The sequence below is a fragment of the Micromys minutus genome, assembly GCF_963924665.1.
Source record: "Micromys minutus genome assembly, chromosome: 8".
Classification (NCBI taxonomy): Eukaryota; Metazoa; Chordata; class Mammalia; order Rodentia; family Muridae; genus Micromys; species Micromys minutus.
In genome coordinates, this window is record NC_137977.1 from 32,647,499 (window position 1) to 32,664,039 (window position 16,541).

General features: G+C 43.8%; 1 protein-coding gene across 1 annotated transcript; it reads right to left on the reverse strand.

The window, feature by feature from the left end:
* Nucleotides 1-9,854: 9,854 nt before the first annotated feature.
* LOC308423381 (vesicle-associated membrane protein-associated protein A-like) lies at nucleotides 9,855-10,430 on the reverse strand (the record flags this gene model as incomplete). The annotated part of the gene is made up of 1 exon (XM_080920104.1): nucleotides 9,855-10,430. One exon carries the CDS (start codon nucleotides 10,428-10,430, stop codon nucleotides 9,855-9,857), a length of 576 nt encoding a protein of 191 aa, XP_080776230.1.
* Between the last annotated feature and the right edge of the window lie 6,111 nt (nucleotides 10,431-16,541).

Sequence of the window (16,541 nt, forward strand, 5' to 3'; positions counted from 1 at the left end):
ACAGCCTGGGTTACATGATGAGAACTTGTGAAGAAAAAAATTCATATAGTGAAAATATTGGGTGCAGAATTCAGAGCCACTGTTTTCTGTGTTCAAAAATAAAATGAACAGCTAGAATTTCATCAGGAAGGTAGGATCTATACAAAGAGATTGATCAGAAATGGAACAGGGTGGAAATTCTAAACCACAACATACAGTAATCACAGTTAAGAAATTAATGACTAAGAAGTCTACTAAGTAGCAGAGGGTTCACCTAATAACAAACCCTGGATAACCCAAAGCACTGCAAAAGCATTTTAATAGATCAAATAGAGCTGAAAATTATACTGTAGAAATGGGATATAAATTAGGAGACAATATTCAGGAAAACTACAAGAAAGAAGAAAGAAAAGAGAGAGAGAGAGGAAGAAAAAAGGAAACAAAAGGAAAGAAAAGAAAAGAGAATTCAGGCAAAGAAGCACATACTATGGGTTGGTAAATTTTCCTGAGGGGCCAGGGTTAATATTTTAAATTATGAAACCCATTCTACCTTCCTACTATATCAATTCAGTTTTTCCATGTAGTTCAAAAAACAAAAACAAAACAAAAATCTATAGGTAGCAACCTACATTCAAAGCTTTGTTTACAAAAACAGTTGTCTGCCTCGCAAGCCAGTTGGTCAACACAACATAATGTTCCATCTTGCAGACATGTGTCTCCAATTAGTCACAGGAGGCAAGGAGGGAGGAGTACGGTCTTTTAAGCAACAAACAAAGAAAAAAATGCTCTAGATGTTTTTGAACAGTGTCTTGCTCCACAAAGACTGTGACCTGGAGCCATAAGCTGGATAAACTCTTCTTCCCTACGTTTCTTTATGTCGGGCTATTTTATCACAGTAATAGAATTACACGAAAGGGCTGGAGAGATGGCTCAGCGGTTAAGAGCACCCTCTGCTCTTCCAGAGGTCCTGAGTTCAAATCCCAGCAACCACATGGTGGCTCACAACTGTCTGTAATGGGATCTGATGCCTTCTTCTGGTGTGTCTGAAGACAGCAACAGTGTACTCATACAAATAAAAAATACTCTTTAAAAAAAGAAATTACACGAATAGTTACTGAATGGCTGAGACACCTGGTTATACACTTGGAAAAATTCATGATTGGTCCCTGGTCCTGCCCCATACACAGAAACTGACATCTGCTACCTCCCTTGTGTGAGAACCCAAAGGAAATGAGCAGCAGCTGAGATGCATCCTTTTCTGTGGGTTTCAGGTAAATGCCCTGTCCAGATCACTTAAACAAGAGGACAGAACTGGCTTCAGGAGGCAAGGAAGTGCACAATGATGTCTGCATGCTGATGGTGGTATGTTGCAGTAAAAATTAAGTAAGATTCTGTTGCTGCCCTCCCGTGGTCTCACTCTGAGGGGGCTCTCACTCTGGGAGCTGCTCCAGTGTGAAGCTAAGCACAGTCCCCTAGGTGGTTAGTTACCAAGCCTTGCACACACACATCTCATTCTGTGCCCTCCCCACACCCCACACCCCCTCACTGGATCTGCACACTCCAGCTGCCTCTCAGCCATTGCTTTTACACTCTGTCCTCCACAGCCTGGTAAAAACATGACTCAACAATCAATAACTTATCAAACAGATTTATATGTTAAATTCTCAGTCCATAATCCCTCCAAACAATAAGCTTACAACCAGTTGACAAAGATATAAACCACCCACCCAGATAAGATAAATTGACCTATAAAAATCCATCCCTAGAAAGAATACATACATACATACATACACACACATACACACACACACACACACACACACATATATATATATATATATAGCCCTTGGATACTCAGAGCCACACGGAGATGTCATCCTCGTCTTCCATGTTGAATCTTCTGCTTCTCCTTCTCTTCTGCCTTACCAAAACTTTGTCCCTGCCCCACTCTCTACTGTCCAACCATGTATTACCTTGACATCAACCTACAGTGGTAGGCTGTGCAGTGCCCTTGATCTCTGCTTTGTCTCATCCATCCCCTGATATCAACATTGTCCCAAGGCTATTTTGTCCTACAGACTTCTGGGAAGCAAGTCCCTGGACTCTTTGGTGCCCAATTCAGTCTTTCCCTTCACTGTCTGCCCACAGCAAATGTCCAAGTTTATCATATTTTCGGACTCTGTAGACAGAGTCATAGACAAAAGGTTATAAGTACAATACAGGGAATAGCTTCTAGCGAATGTCCGAGGCAGCCCTAGTCTTGGGTCTCTTGTACCCTTTGCCTCTCCTATGACCAACCTATGGTGGCACAGAGGTACTCCAGGAGGCTCTTGCCTCAGTACCATGGAGGCAGGATTTCCCTTTTCCCCATTCAGAGTGCTCCAAGAGAGGCTACTTGGTGTGCACATTGTGTATCAGTGTAGTTTTAGATAAACCTGAGTCTCTTCCCTTCCACACTCTAGACAGGCCAAGTCTGATAAAATGCATGGTTTCCTTGTATATCTCCCACCCTCTTTTTTTCAGGAAATTGTCCTTCCCAGTGTCAAGAATCCGATTTCTCTTCCTCACCCTCCTCCCCAGGCCAGGATCCAACACTACCCAGACAACACTACTGATTGAAAGTATTAATATGTTCACCCACCGAGCTCATTCATTCTAATATGCTATCATGTATGAAACTTTAGCAAGTCAATCCAGCTTGCACTGACATAGAATCAATACTGTCCCCTTTCGTCACTTCCTATCTTTTATTGATTGGGAATATGGGTGGTGTTGTGGTGCTGAAGTCCATCTTTACCCAGGATGCCCCTTGTCATATGCCATTTGGTCACAGGAGCTACTTGTCCTTAGGAAAAGTAAAGGTCTCAGTTTATCCTCCATGGCTGCAGCCCCACATATTAGAGGAGGATCAGCTTTAACAGATTGTTAAAGTTTCATATCTGTTGCTGTGATAAAAAAAAAAATATCCCTACAAGCCACTTAGAGGAAAGGGGTTTTATTTGACTTACACTTCCATGTTACATTTTAGGGAAGTTGAAGCAAGAACTCAGGTTGGCTTCAAATTTTCTTTAAACCCTTCATCCTCCTGCCTCCACCTTCAGAGTGCTGTGTTTGATCCTCCATGCGTGGCTCAGAAGGAGCTCTCCTACTTGGTTGGTGAAAAACCATACCCAAAATCTACCTGGTAAGCAACCTCAAGCTGTTAGCATGAAAGCAACAGAGATCGGGTCAGGAAGGGAACTGGCCTTGGTTTTCCTGTTCATCCTCAGAGGCCATCAAACCAAATCAGGACAGTATCAATGAGAGCTGTCAAGAGGGTCAGGTGCGCAACAGCCCCACGTGCTCCTTGCACACCCCAAACACTTCTCATTTCTGTATTTAAACTGTAACTGCCCAATTCTGTTCCCATCTGAGAGCTTCCTTGTACCATAGCCAACCAAGCACAAGAGACCACGGGTTACTGCCGGGCTGCCCAGGGGCCCCATGGGCTATAAGTATGTAGCTAACTTACAAACAAGTGTCCCCTATTTACAAACTGTGGCAGTCAGGGTGATATACATATCCTAAGGGTGTGAGACACCCCCAGTTTCCCCTGTGGCTGGAGCTATATGAAGCTTTTCATTTGCTAAATTGGGCCAAGTCAGAAAAATGGAAACCTAAGTGCTAATTCTAGCTTCTCTTCTACATCTCTCCAACTCATCAGACCTCAGAATCTTCGCCTGGATGCTGCCACATTCGGCCTATAAACCCAGTGAAGGTAAACCCACTCCGATATCTGGAGGGGTGCTGGGCAGGTGGCATTCCCTAACCAGGTCGTTCTACCCAGGTAAATGTTCTTTCTCGATTTCAGTTTCCGTATTTGCAAAGGTGCTGTTCTCACCATAGGTACTTTAAAAGAAGCTGTGGGCTGTTGGTGGTCTGGGTCCCCCAGAAGAATGTGGATTACTTAAGTGCACACAGGAAACTCTCAATACGTGATCATTTGGGACATCAACCAGATGCTGCATCTATAAAAAAGGAAGGCCCTGTGAAAACACATGTGGTACCAAGTACGCTGGTATGCTCTGGAGACTGAAGCAAGGCTGTGGATTCAAGGTGAGCCCGGGCTTCATGAAGAGCTGTCTGAAAAAATGGGGGTTACTGCTGCTTGATGGGCCTTATACTCATCCTTCCTACTCATGGGGCCTGAGGCAGGGGAAGTGAAAGAACGTCTTCCTACAGCTTCTTCTTTTCCAACCAGAGATGAGTAAAAGGAGACGAGGCTGTGGCAAAATTAAAGAAGTCTGTAGAGTTTGTTTGGGCCCCACCTCCTACTGGAGCTGCCTCACCCCATAGTTTTTCCCTTCTTCTCTGACTAGCACCCAGTGACTTCCTCCTTTCAGACAACGTCACCAGGGTCAGCAGAGGAAGTAGAGGAGAAAAGGAGGTGACCAAGAGGGCAGAAGCTAGCAAAGCTCAGCAGTGCAGTTCTTGGAAAACCAGCATAGAGTAAGGAGCAGGCCAGTGTCGCTTGAGTGGGCCCGTGCCAAGACCGAGTGATCGATCATGAACAGTGATGTGAGAGAAAAACTGTGTTTTGCTTGGTTTAGTTTGGCGTTTTCATTAGCCCAGGCTGGCCTGGAACTCAGTGTGCCTCTGCCATACACCCCTGTTGCCACAGACAGAGCAGCCCCCCTCTTCACTATGGCTTACTGAAACTTTTCTGGGACCATGAGCCAAAATAAATGTCCCCCTTTTCCCTTGTTTCTGTCATATGAAAAACTAACAAAAGAAAGTCATCTATCACTTCTTTCCTTTTGACTGAGCTCAGAACAAGGCCTATGTGGTGATTGGAATAGGTTTGGCCCCAACAGATACATGTGTTTGAATGCTTTGCCGTAGGAGTGGCACTATCAGGAGGTGTGGCCTTGCTGGAGAAAGTATGTCAGTGTCATCGGAGCCCCCCCCCCCGATGCTTAGACTCCACCCAGGGAAGACAGACTCCTCCTGGAGAACTCAGGGCCTTCAGCACTTCATCTTTCTGCAGGATGCCAACCTTCCTGCCGTGATGATACCAGGCTGGAGCTATGAAATGATAAGCCAGCCCCAATGAAATGTTGGCCTTTATAAGAATTTCCTTGTTCGTGGTGTCTCTTCACAGCAATGAAAGCCAAACGAAGACGGCCTAGTTTTTAGTTTCTTGAAGTACAAAGAAAATTCCTCAAGGCTTTCATGGTCCGTGCTGTTTCTGTTGCAGTGTCTTGGACTATTTTGCCATTATCTTGACCTTTACAGAGAGATGCTCTAAAGTAGTGCGGGGAGGTGAGGATCAGACCTTGTACCTATGGCTGGCCTGGTACTTACTATGTAGTTCAGGGTGGCCTTGAATTCACGGCAACATTCTGCCTGAGTGCTGGGTTTACGGGTTTGCACCAACATGCTGGAGTCTCTGCAAAGCATTTTTTAATAGAAGTGCCAAAGAAAGAAGACTGTCACTGCTGATATATCTTACATTCCCTGTGCTCACGTCCAGGTGCATCTTCACACTCCTGGAGCAACAGGATGCAGAGTGAGAGGACAGAGTCAAAATGGCGGACTCCTTTACCAGCAGAGCTTCTCCTTCTGTGACCTTGTTTGGGAAGCTCTAAACCCCTATAACCTCAACCTTCAGAATGTGGCACCTAGCCTTGGTCAGGTTACAGGTTCAGCTTCTCAGTAAGAACCTGGTCAGTAAGCACCTGAGATTCCTGGAATGCCTTCCCATGCTAATGAGGTATCTCAGTACCCTACCCTTCCACCAGTGACCTTGGCCCTGGATGTTCTCAACCACATCCCCAAATGCATGTACTCTTTGGTTCACCGCGTTAAAGTGCATGCGTACAAGCTCACCCCGAGTAAAGAAATACACAAAAGCTAAGATTATGTCTCAGCTGTTTTACTGAAGATCGTCAAAGAAGGCCTTCACCTGTAAGATCCTTGGAAAAAGACCTTCCCCTTAACCCCAACCCTCTGCCCTTGTCATTCACACCAAGCTAGAATGGGATCCCACAGAACTCCACCAGATCCAGGAGTTCCGGGCTCCACTTCATCCTTCCAGCCCAGTGTGCAACCTTGTCTGGATGCCCAGAGAGTGAGGAAGCAGAGAATGTGGAACCAGCTGGACCCCAAAAATGCACAACACAGTAGAGACAGCTGAGTGAAAGATGCACCTCTACCTACAAAGGAAAGGATTCATCTGATTGGTGGAAAAGACAAATCTAAATGGCATTCCTTTTCTGTAGACAGCTTCCAGAGAGTAAATCATTCAGAGCCCAGCAGAGTTTTCTTCCTTTCCCCCATTAACTCAACTGCTGCCTTTGGGGGAGGTGTCATGTCACAGAAGCTGAGCTGCAGGTGAGCCATTAGAGGGAACAGCCTGTGGTGGGGCGATAGAAGTGTGGGCTCCATCAACCACTCCCCAAGAAAGTACTGTGAGGCAGCTAAATCCATGTGCTAAAATGGACCTCATTTTCCTAAGCTCCAATAATAATAATTTTTGAGATCACTTCCATTTCTTAATTTTCAACAGGCAAATCTGTGGGTTAATGTCCTCCTTAATTTAGTGGGATTTTCTTCTACTGTGTTCTCAAATACGAATGTCCCCTAGGTTAGGTGGGCAAGTAATCAAGGACTCTGCTTCTAGAGAGTTCGTTTCCCATAACCTCATTGCTGTCTTGGAATTTGCCATTATGTGACTTCTTACTGACCTCGGTCTCAGCACGAGAACAGTTTAAGCAAGAGCTCTCACTTGCGCACATGGCAGATGCTTAATCATTTAAAGACCTGGCCCTCACAGTTTATTAAACCTTTCTCCTTCTTGTATTTTATGTCAATCATTCCCAGGAATTTCAACATCTTTTCTGCCTGAGCTGCATGTTCCTTCGCTTATCAGTGACTGTCTTGTCACACAGCCCCCAAATCTAAACTTGTGATCTCACAGATGGCCCAAAAAGAAAACCAAAGAGATGGCCAATACTGGAAAACACCCGTTCATGTCTCAGAGCAAATCTGAGACTCAGGCTCTTCCGCTGGGGTGAGCTAGCATTGTGGGAGCCCTATTGTAATAAAGACGAGGAATCAAGTTATGATAAGACAGAAGAACAATGAGTTACAAAGCCTACAGACACCGTAGTTGTCTCCAGGCCCAGCCCAGTGCTCCTGGTAATTGAGGCACAGGAGGGAAGAGTAATATCATTCATTGCTGGAAACAGAAATACCCCACCATTAAACTCTTAGATACCCCTCCCTATATTGAGCTTTCCCAACTAGATTAAAAATAAAAAATATCTCACTATTCTGGGGACTAGAAACTGATACTGTTGGTTCTATATGGGACAGTCACAAGCTAGATTTTATTTGTTCGTAGTGTACTTTATAAAATGTCTACCTAAAAACACCATGAATTTTGATAGCACTTGATAATGATCAATATGAGAAATATAGGTAGCCCAAACATTAACATATACACATCGACCTGGCGTCCTCTCTCTCCTGGGTAGAAGAGAACGACCTTGACCTGCTCCTCAGTCTCTACATCTAAGTGCTGGGGTTTCAGGCAGGCAGTGCTGGGCCAAGTTGGGGGGACATATCTTACATATGCTTAGTGAATAGCATTGTTCATTATTTCAGCCATTAACCAAACCAGACCAGAATTCTTAGTCCTGTTTTCCTCTTTGGCTAAAATACAGAAAAGTCTTTTCTACTCTCATAGGGACTCAGAACCCCCGGGTCTAAAATAAAGAGGCTAAATAAAATAAATTCTAGAGGATTTTTCTAAGTTTTTAAAAATTAAAATAGTTTTTATAAAAGCCACAAAATGGGCTGGAGAGATGATGGCTCAGTGGTTAAGAGCACTGACTGCTCTTCCAGAGGTCCTGAGTTCAAATCCCAGCAACCACATGGTGGCTCACAACCATCTGTAATGGGATCTGACACCCTCTTCTGGTGTGTCTGAAAATAACTACAGTCCACTCATATAAATAAAAAAATAAATAAATCTTAAAAAAAAAAAAGAAAAAAGACAAACTACCAGGCTTGAGAGATAGCTCAGTGGTAAAAGGCAGAGTGGCTGCTTCCAGAGGTCCTGAGTTTAATTCCCAGCAACCACAAGGATCTCTGTTGAGATCTGAAGCCCTCTTCTGATTGTCTAAAGACAGTGATAGTGTATTCATATACATGAAATAAATAAATCTTTTTTTAAAAAAAAAGACACAAAATACCAAACTTGATACTTATCACTAGGGATATTGATTATATACAGAGCCTTAAGGGTAATGGTAGAATCAGTACTTATGGGATTACTATTTTAATCATGCTTTTCCAGTTATTGGGAGGGTGCTAACAGCTACAGCTGGTGCACGCATCGGCTAAAGGCACCTGCAGTAACAGATAGTGCTCAGAACCTCCACATACTAGCAGAGGTTCTATAAAAGAGACCAGAGTATACCATAACCACACATACAAACTGACCAACTCGAACACAATTAAAATGAAAAGAAAACCAAAATACTTGGGAACATTTCACTCTCACATCAAAGGAGCTCACAGACCTGGCCTACTGTACCACACACCAAAATTCAAGAGCCAGTCTCCCCTCTGGCAGAGCACATCTTCTACAAAGCCAGCCTCTCTAAATTCAAGGATAAAAATTCACTTGTATTAGGCTATCCTCAGTTTAAAATGTGATATATTTTCTCAGATTCTAAAATTTGCTTAGGATAAATAAACAAAGGAAGTATAAGGTCAAATGAAGAAGGAACCCTGAGTGAGCAAACAGGGTTTTACATGATTGATGGTTTGATGTGCAAAGGGAAAGTCTCTTTCCTTATTGGAAACTCGTTTTGAATGTGAAGTTAGGCAGGGAAAAATAAGTCACCCATTTTAAACTGTGATGAGGATGAAATAATTTACAAAGTAAGAAGAAGTATTGGGTGGGTTAATAAGTACTTCAAACCCAGGAGAATAAAGTCTTCCTGGTGAAGACAGTATTAAAAAAACTAGGGAAAAAATGTACTAACTTAAGCTCGAGACAGCTGCATGGCACATGCCCAAATTCACTGCAACTACAGCCCTCTTCCTGAATTTGATCATTTTCTATTTCTGTAAACAAATCACAGTTGTTCTAACTACCAGGAGAGCCTAAAATTCTATCCGTTCTTTTCCTTAATAAATTGAGTTTTAATTACAAATACTGAAGTATGTGGAAAGGCCTCAAGGCTAATGAAAGTCATGTCGTGTAATTTTCAAGTTCCCACTTTCCTTCTAACCGCCCCAGTGACACACAGACGAAAGAAATCCGTTAACATGTTTAAAAAGAAAAGCTAAATATCATGGGGGCAGATTTGTAAGGGTGAAAAAACTCAACAACTGCCTCAGAAGGGATAGAGAAAAGTTTGCCTCATTCGCCTGTGTTAAGAGATATCACTTCCCCCAGAGAACACCTTCTTGGCCCTGCCTGAAAAAGAGAGTTAGCAAATCTCAATAAATCATTTATCTAGAGGTAACTCAGCAGGTAAAAACTAAAGGAACTCACAAAATAAACATTTACAAGAACAATTCTTGAACTCTTATGAAAAACAAAAAAAAATTTCACCACGCAATGAATGGGCACCTGGCTTGTGACAATCCGATGATATGTCATCTGTCCAGTAGCCCAACATTTATTTGGTGTGTTCATTTATTCCGTCCTCCAATCACAACAGATCATTAGGGGTGAGGCCTATGTGACTCTACACGCACACAAAGTTTGTCACCGCGGGCGGGCCATACTTCCAAAGAGATGGTGAATAAAGACATTTTTTTTCTGGTCTAAATGGGGGTAGGGTGAGGTATTGGAATAGTGCTGCGCGAGCCTCACTCTACAAGACGAATTTGCCTAAAAAGAATCCAAAGAAAACTGCTCCGATCACCAGCAGAACAACAGGCAGAGGCGTGGTGGAACCCAGCTTCAAGGACTTGCAGGAGGAGGGTCCCGGCTTGTCGGGATGCTCTGCCTTTCTGAGTCTCAAGCCTTCTTCCAGTTTGTCACTTTCTGTCGGCGCTTCAAACACACACCTCAGTTTCGAATCCATTAATTCCCCGGGTTTTGCCCCCCTCCACACGGCCTCCAGATCCGAAGTGTCCGGGGGAGCAAACAGTGTCTGCACCAAGAACTTGTGCTTGACCTCTTGGCTGGGGCCGCAGAAGGAGGGCTGCAGCATGGCGGCGACCGTCACCGTGCAGCCAGGCTCGATGACTCCGGTGTTGGGCCGCACGCTGTAGCGCTGAGGGCTGTTGCTCTTCACCTTGAAGCACACTTTCCTCGTCGACGGGTTGCGCAGTTGAAGATGCGCCGTGGCCACCGCGGTGAAGGGGCCTTTAAACTCGAGGTCCGTGGGTGGGTCGAGGACTAAGATCTGCGGGGGCTTCGCGGGGTCGCGGGAGGCGGACGCCATGGGGATTAGAGCGGGTGACGGTTCGCGACCCCAGGTCTCCGCATCACAACGGCCTTGGCCACACGAGACCCTATCCTGGGCATCCTCGGTCCCAGCTGTGAGGGTTATGTGTGATAATGGTTGGTAAAATCAAGCCTCGGAGATACACATGGGTTGTTGAGCTTGAACAGCCAAAGAACTGTGACGTAACATCCCCTAAAATAATTACCTACGTATCTGAGGCCCCTGAGTATCTGAGTCTTGAGGGAAGGAGGGTCCGTGTGTATTAAACAGGGTTACGGTAAGTGAAGCGCTTCTGAAATTCTATCACCCTACCCCTCCCGCACTCTACACACAGTGATGATCATGTCTTCGTAAAAAAGAATTCTGAAAAATTTTTAAAGTGGAAAAATAAACACTAATTTTTTTTTTTAATTTTAACAATTCTCGGCAGTTTTAGGTGTCTGACTCTGGCGATAAGTAAAATTACCCCCCAGACTAGATCTCTGCGCTGGTTAGTTTTGGACATCAACTTGTCCTAGAGTCCTTTGGGAAGAGCCTCAGCTGGTTGGCCTATGAAGCCCTCTGTGAGAGATTGTCACCATTCATTTTGTGAGATGTTCTAGGGCAGGTGTGTGAGAATGGGGCGGGGCCGCGAAATGCTCTAACTGCACACACTTGTAGATCCTGCCCTGATCTCCCTCAGTCATGGACCTGGAAGCTGAAATAAGCCCTTTCCTCTCCTAAGTTGCTTCTGGTCATAGTAACAGAGGGTCGAACTAGAATCCTGTCGAAAGAGAAACACACAGGCGTTGTTATATATTTCCTTGGAGTTTTTGATACATGTTCCACTTAAAACAAGATTCCTCTCAGGCAGTGGCATGAACTGAGAACGTCACAAGTCCTTTCAATCTCCCCTTTCCTCTGCCTTTAGGGGTGTGAGGCAAGACACAGAATTGCCACTTTGCCCTTCAGCCTCGATTTCTTCATCTATAAAGCCGATAACAGAAATGCTGATGTCAGTGTTGTGTGAGTTAAGTGAAGTAACAAGAAGGGTCTTTACATTACACAACCAAGTTTGTTAGTCATGTGCTGTTCTGGCCCTCATTAATAAATATCATTAGGCTACAGCCTCCTAGATAAGGTCTGGTTCTTGCCTATGGCTAAAGGACACCCAGACTGAGCGACTTCTAGCAATGAACAAATATTCTTTAAATGTACAGAGAAACCAGATATCATCCTGCCAGAAGATGTTTTCATTTGCTGTGGTGCTGGGCATCAAACTTTAAACGAGTTTAGACAAGTGCTCTACCGCTGAGCCCAGTGCAGGGGAAGGGTCTTAATGTATTCAAATGGAGAAAGCAAAGGCACAAAGCAAAAGCAAGCAGGTAGAAGATAACGCAAGTCTGTGTGGCTGGCACACTCTGGGCCTAGTGGGTGGAATTATTCTCCCTGGGACATGGCCATTGCTCGGGGCACTTGTCTAGAACCATGTAGCAGCAGACTGCATCATAGCCTTGCAGACACCGTGATTTCACACAAAAATCCCAAGTGGTTTAAGGAAATCACAAAACCCATCCAAGGGCGTGATGTGATGACTACAAAAAAGGATGGGATGAAGCCGTACAAGAGCCAGACTTGCCTGTCATTTTTGTCCTGTGTCCTTCAGTTCAGGCAAATGAAAAAACATGTCTACCTTGAGCTTCCCCACCTCTATCACACAGACAATACCATCGCTGCATCCTCCACCAGCCAGTCTCAGCCTCATTCCCACCAATATCCACTACTCACCTACTATAAAACCCAAATTGAGTCTTATCTATTTGAGGCTTCCTTGAATGAGATGAGAGATCAGGGATCAATGCAAAAGCAAGAGGTTTATTAGTCCAGTGCACTGGGGTGGCTTACATCCAGAGGAGAGGCAACTCGGAAAAGGCTGTTATAGTTTTTATACTTTTTAGGGGTAAAGGTTACATCAGCAAGGTTATAGTTTAAATTCATTGGCTAAGCATACTGACTTTTAAATCTATTGGTTAATGAGCATATACATCAGGACCCTAACTGGGACTCTTTAGAGGGTCAGATGGCTATCAGTCAGCACGTTTTGCAGTTTTTCAAGAATGTTCCTGCTTCTCCCAAGAACTGTGGGTGGAGAATGGAACTTGGTTTAGCCTTGACCTGAGGCGGTAGGATTAAGTCTGGCGAAAGCCCCTAGGGTCCTTTACTACCAAAGTCCAATCTCATCCACACAAGGTGAGGTCAGGTGATCTGTGCCAAATAACAGTGGGAAGTCCTTGACCTGTGTTCTGGGTCACTAGGTCAAGTTTAAGACTAAAGCCGCTGAACCAGAGTAAAGCCTTCTCCCAGAGTAAACAGTAAGGCTACATCTTCTGGCTGACAATTGCTTTATTCTCTTAATAAGCCCTTCCTTGCCTGCCTCTCACCTCTCCTAATATGCGGTTCCATGCCTCTAGTCTAGAGTACACATGTCTATTCAAAAGCCCATGGCACAACCACGCAATTAGAAACTCTTCATAAGCTTTTTTAAAATCTGGAAACATTTAGCAGCCTTCTGCACTGTCACTTGGCCTGAATCCCCTCGGTCCAATCATAAGCGACCAAAAATGGTTGGTCCCAAGCAGAACCTAGGCTGGCCAGGTCACAGGCTGGGTTTCCCTTCACTCTCCTGTAACTAAGGGAGCTGAAACATTGATTGCTCTTGGGAGCAAGTGTCTTCTTCCCAGTAGGCATGGGCTTATAGCACGGGCTAAATAATGCAGTGACAGGGAAATGTCACTTGTCAAGGCTTTGGTTTCTAGTTGACAAAACTTCCCCTATAAGCAAAAAGACAGAGAGAAATGTATTCTACAGGAAATGAAAGTTTCAAGGGTGTCTAGTTGGATCCATAACTTAGATCAAATGATGTTAGGACTTAATCCATTTCTCTTATGTTAAATATTCACCCAATTTCCCCTAAATTGGGTCTGTTCTGAGAACATTGGTGGACTCCTGCCTCCCAAGAAAATGTCTCTCCTTTTGGCTGACAAATAAAAGTGTATACATTATAGCACACAAGGTTTTGATGTATGTATGTACTGTGAACTTATTAAATCAAGCTAACCAACACATCACCTCACATATCATTTGGTGATTTTTAAAAAATTAAGATGGACTCTTGTTATGTAACCCAGGTTAGCCTTGAATTCATGACCCTTACAGGTGTGCACCTGCAGCTTGTAATGACTTTAGATTTTAAGTTAAATGTATTCCCACTTACCTATCTCTACTCTTTCTGCCCTTGCTTTTAAATCTTGCTGTCCGAGACCAGCTCCAACTCTCAATAGGTCCACCAGAACCAAAGCAAGGATTGAAAGAAAAGAGACAAGTTAGTTAAAGCTGAAATATGACTTTGGCCACCATTGAAGTTAAAACCTCGTGGCTGAAGCGAAGTTTTTTTATTTGTTCTTTTTTAAACTGTTTTAATTACATGCAAAAATGGTAACAACTGCTCAGTGATCAAACAAGTTAACAATCTTGGAGGTTAAGTGAAAAGGTCAAAGACAAAACTGGATACTACAGTGCCTACATTCCAAAATCCACCCTGCATTTCTAAGGATACTGCCTGGAGCATCAAATACGAACCTACTTCCCTGTGCTACATTCTGAAAGGCTCATACTACAGATGTAAATGCACTTCCTTAAAGCCTTATTCTTAGAACCTGCCTAGGGCTACAGATGCAGATGTGCTCGATAATAGCCCTTACAGGGAGTAGCACAGAGGCCAGATTCCTGCCTTGGCTAGCCCCAAAATGTCCTGGAATAAAATTAATAATACTCCACCATCAACTGTTCAGAGGTGCCAAAACAGCTCTCCACATCTTGCCAATAAAACTCTGCCCAGGCCAATTATTGCCAAGAAAATTTCCCCTGTATTTTTGGGAGTTTTACAGTTTCAGGCCTCACATTTTAGAGACACACCTAATCCATTCGAGTTGACTTTTGCACAAGAGACGAACACCTAGTTTCTCTCCTGTGTCTGTGAATAGCTTGCCTTCCCAATGCCATTAGTAAGAACACTGACATTTCCACTTTTTCATCTAATTCTGTGCATGACTATGTCTGTGTGAGGTTATGTGCACACGGGTGCCCTGCCTGTGCAGGAGGCCAGGGGTGTCTGATACCTCCGGAACTGAAGTCACAGGTTCCTGTGAACCACCCAGCGTGACTGCTGGGAACGGAACCCATCCAGTCTTCTGCAAGTATAAAGCATGCTCCTAACTGTTAAGCCAGCTCTCCAGTCTCCCAGTGACCATCCTTTCTTTCCTGTGTGCCCCTGACACCTTAGACATTTTTGTTAAAGGTCATCTGATAGTAAATTCACACATTTATTTCCTGGCTCTCTATTCTGCACCATTGGTCTGTTTGTCTGACCTTATTCTGGCCCCTCGTTGCCTTGCCTGCCATAGTTTTGTAGGAGCTTTAAGTTAGGCGATGTGGTACTTTCACTTTCTTCTTTTTGCCCATGTTTGTCTTGGATATTCAGGGTCTTTGGGGTTCTATATGAATAGGATTATTTCCTATTTCTGTGGAAAATATCACAAAAATGTTGTAGGGACTGCACTAGTTATCTGGATTGCTTTGAGTTTCGTAAGCATATGCAATAATATTAACTGTTTTTAATGTGCTCTATCAGTTCATTTATTTGCACCTTGAGTTTCACCTTTTCACCCAAGTTTTATAGTGTGGGTTCACAGATTGTTTATGTCCTTGTATTCAATCCTAAGGGTTTTGTTGTTGTTTGGGTTTGGTTTGGTTTCTTTTTCCAATGGCACTAAAAGGTCATTGGTATTTGTATTCCATCCATTCCTTTTGTGAAGAGTTCTGTGTTAGTTCATAAAAACATACTCTTTCTGCTTCTTCCCCGAGACAGAGCCTCACTATGTAGTTCTGGCTGTTCTGGAACTTACTCCGTAGACCAGGTTGACCTCTAACTCCCAAGTCCTGGGATTTAAAGGTGTGCACCACCACTGCCGGAGACACATAGGCTCTAGTGTTTTAATTATGTATCTTACCTCATTTTTACTGAGTTTTACTGAGTTTAAGTTTGTATTTTGGTGGTGTATTTAGCATTTCCTAGAGATTAGATTATGGCTTTTGCAAACAGAAATGTATCCTTTTTCCTTTCCTTTCCTTTCCTTTCCTTTCCTTTCCCATTTGGGTTCTCTCCTTTCTTCTTTTGAAGTCCCTTATCTGTCAGTCTCACTGTGATTCATGTTGGAACTTGCTTATGCTATACTCTAAGCAAGATTTGGAGGAAAAGATGGAGATCAGACAAAACATTAGTTGTCCTCGAACCATGGCTATGCCACTGTCTTATGAGTGAAATTCAAGCAGGACACCTCAAGAACCAATGACCACAAAGACCAGTCCTGTCAATGGCAGGATTGGGGGAGGGGTGGACCCAACTTAGAGAATTATGCACTTTTTCACTGAGTCATCAGAGCATCAACAGCCAACTACCTTTAGGGAAAGGGCCCTTATCTGAGACAGTGAATTTAAAAAGACTTCAAAATAAATAGGACTTGTATTGTGATCCAAGGACTATGCAGGGTTTAGACTGAACCCTAGAAAAGAAGGGCAGCAACTCAGATCTGCAGGAAGAAAGAAAAGGGAAATCATAATGCAAGAGGGAGGGGCAAGGCTTCAGAGACAGCAAATCTAGCAAGCACCAAGGAATTTCAAATTCTAGAGCAGTGCTTCTCAACCTGTGGGTCTCGACCCCTTTAGGGGTTGACTGATCCTTTCATAGGGGTCACCTAAGACCATCAGAAAACAGATTTTTACATTACAATTCATAACAGTAGCAAGTTTACCCTTGTGAATCGTCTTATGGTTAGGGTCACCCTAACGTGAGAACCTGTATTGAAGAGCTGTAGCATTGGGAAGGCTGAGAACCCTTGAACTGCTCCCTATCAATGAAGACATCAACACTGACTTTCTGTCTTCCTTTTCCTGCACTGTTCTGATTTGTAGACAGTATCCTGGGTCTGGAAAGATGGCTCAGCAGTTAAGAACTGTTTCCAGACGGCCAACATTCAATTCCCAGCACACATATGGTGACTCGCAGCTATC